This window comes from Notamacropus eugenii, chromosome 5, assembly GCF_028372415.1.
Source record: "Notamacropus eugenii isolate mMacEug1 chromosome 5, mMacEug1.pri_v2, whole genome shotgun sequence".
Lineage (NCBI taxonomy): Eukaryota > Metazoa > Chordata > Mammalia > Diprotodontia > Macropodidae > Notamacropus > Notamacropus eugenii.
The window spans coordinates 91,908,613-91,911,648 of NC_092876.1; the positions used below are offsets into that span (position 1 = coordinate 91,908,613).

Consider the following 3,036-nt stretch of genomic DNA (forward strand, 5'->3'; position numbering starts at 1 on the left):
CTCCTTTTGGGAGTCAGAATGCCAAAGTCCTCTCTCTGCTGAGTGACATTAGAAAACTCACCTCTCTTGCCTCACTTTACTCTTGTCAAATGACATTTGCTCTAACCTACTTCAGAAGGCTCATATGAGGATCAGGTGCCATAATAGAAGGGCAAATGCTTTGGGAAATACAAAGAATCTTATATATGTAAGTGGTTACACTTTTAAGGATGTCTCCAGGCTTCTACAAAACTGGGATCTATAATATATTTCTCTTCTTTCCTTTCCAGAGGCTTGAGGGTATGGGATAGTATCATGAAACCATGGAAGAGCTCCATGGCCAACTTCAATGACAGTAATGTACTGTCCTCTACATTCTACCTCACAGGCATTCCTGGCTATGAGGCAGCTCACTGCTGGATTTCCATCCCCTTCTGTCTCCTTTATCTGATTGGGATAGTTGGTAACAGCACTATCCTTCACATCATTAGGACTGACTCAAGCCTCCATGAGCCCATGTACTACTTTCTTGCCATGCTGTCCCTCACTGATATGGGTATGTCCCTTTCTACACTGCCCACTGTACTCAGGATCTTCTGGTTTGATGCCAACGAGATGACTTTTGATGCCTGTGTGACTCAGATGTTCTTCATTCACTCTCTGTCACTGATGGAGTCAGCTGTACTCCTGGCTATGGCCTTTGACCGCTATGTAGCAATCTGTAATCCTCTGAGGTATGCCACCATCCTCACCTCACGGCGTATTATTCACATAGGATTAGTTTTACTTTGTAGAAGTACTGTCCTCTTACCACCTTTGCTCATCCACCTCTTGTGGTATCCTTTTTGTGACTCCCATAAACTCTCCCACTCATTCTGTCTACAGCAAGATATGATTAGGTTGGCTTGTGCTGACACCACCTTCAACAGAATGTATGGTCTAGCTTTGGTTATATTTTTATGGGGTGTAGACTCCCTAGGAATCATCATGTCCTACATCTTCATCCTACGTGCTATGCTGAGCATTGCGTCCCGGGAGGAACGCCTTAAGGCCCTCAATACATGTGCCTCCCACATCTGTGCTGTTCTCATTCTCTATGTGCCCATGATTGGGCTGTCCATGATACATCGCTTTGCCAAGCACTCCCCGCCTCTTGTTCATATCCTCATGGCCAACATTTACCTGCTAGTGCCTCCTGTGCTCAACCCCATTATCTACAGCGTCAAGACTAAGCAGATTCGTCGTAGGATTCTCCAGCTGCTTGCACCACAGAGATGTTTCTCTACCTTCAAGTAAATGTAAGAGACCAGCCAAGAACAGAAGGAGTAGAAGAAGGCAGAAGATGAGGAAAAGGAAGAAGAGGAGAATTACAGTAGAGAATTAATCTATTAAAATTGCTTTTATTGTCCTAAATCTGGTGATGTGGAAAATATTTTTTTTTGAGATGAGAGTACAAAATAAAAAGGGAGAACAAGAGAAAAGCCAGCCTGCTCCAAGTAATGCATTTCTGCAAAAATGGGCATGTATTCCCTTAATCTAACAGTTCATGAGATAATCACTCTGACCACTCTAAATAGAGATCATCAAGTGTTTGGTGACGTCACTTGAAGAGTTATGTTTGGTGGTCAATTGTTAGGGAGGTAATCAAATTTAAATGTCTGTATTAACCTTTAAGAGTTGAGACTTCCCTCCAAATTATCCTCTATTGTGTTTATACAAAGATGTTTGTATATTGTCTCACTGATTAGACTTGAGCTTCTTGAGAACAGATGGTTCTTGTTTTTGTTTTGTTTTGTTTCCTTTCTTTGTATCCTCAGTGTTTAGCACAATCACTGGCACAAAGCAGACATTTAATGAATGCTAACTGACTGACTATTCTGTGGACCAAGTTAACTACATATTACAATTTTCCCTACCCCTCCCCAAAATGTTTCCCCTCTCTCTTTCTTTAGTCAACTTCTGCCTTAATATCTCACCTCCTATAGAGACCTTAGATATGCTGGGATTATAATTACATCAATATGATTATCACAAAAATAAGAATAATTTTTGAAGTCTTTAAAATGTTTCAAAGTGCTCTGAAAATATTATCTCATTTAATCCCCACAATAATATTAAAAGGTAGGCACTATAGTTATTATTCTCATTTTACTGAAGTTTGATGACTTGCCTCTAGTCTCAGAAGTGGCAAACATTAAGAGGCAGGTTGTAAATCCTGACTGAAAATCCGGAAGTCTATCCCCTACAACATATCATCTCTCTTTGAGGTCGATTGAATGGAGATTATTTCTTTTATAAAGATAAGGAAACAGAAGCAAAAAGAAGGGAAGTTACTTGCATATGATTTAAAGTGGCAAGAGAGCTTGGCTATATGGTCTTTCTTTTTTTAGTACCACTAAAACCTGAAATTCCACTAGCCATCAACACACAGCAGCATTGTCACAAAGATATGGTCATAGGATCTTGTACTTATAGCTGTAGTATACTTCAGACTGTCCTCTAGTCTAAGACCTTTACTGATAAGGAAATGGAGGCTCAATGAAGTTGTAACTTTCCTAGGGCCATACATTGGGGTAATTTTTTTTTTTATTACATTAATTGAAAAGTTTTGCACAAGCAAGCCTAATGCACTTCATAATGTTCTCTCTCTTGTTTAGTCAAAATTTTCTCCATAAATCTGATATATAAACTATTCATTGCTCCACTAATTTGTTTAGAGTACCAGTCTGTATACCTAGATTATGTGTCCATTTGGACTTTATTCTTGTGTATGGTGTCAGGCATTGGTCTGTACCCAGTTTCCTCCACACTGTTATCCAGTTTTCCCAGCAATTTTTGTCAGTGAATTCTTATCCTAGAAACTGGGGTCCTTAAGTTTATCAAACAATAGACTATTCTATTCATTTTCTACTGTGTCGAGTACCTAATCTGTTTCCCTGATCTTTCTATCTATTTCTTAGCCACTGCCAAGTGGTTTTGATGACTGTTGCTTTATAATACAATTTGAGATCTGCCAGGGCTAGGCCACCTTCCGTAATATTTCTTTTCAATAGTTCT

General features: G+C 39.4%; 1 protein-coding gene across 1 annotated transcript; it reads left to right on the forward strand.

The window, feature by feature from the left end:
• The first annotated feature begins 315 nt into the window (after positions 1-315).
• On the forward strand, positions 316-1,275 carry LOC140508745 (olfactory receptor 51G2-like). The gene has a single exon (XM_072616621.1). The coding sequence runs from the start codon at positions 316-318 to the stop codon at positions 1,273-1,275; it is 960 nt and encodes a 319-aa protein (XP_072472722.1).
• Positions 1,276-3,036: the final 1,761 nt, after the last annotated feature.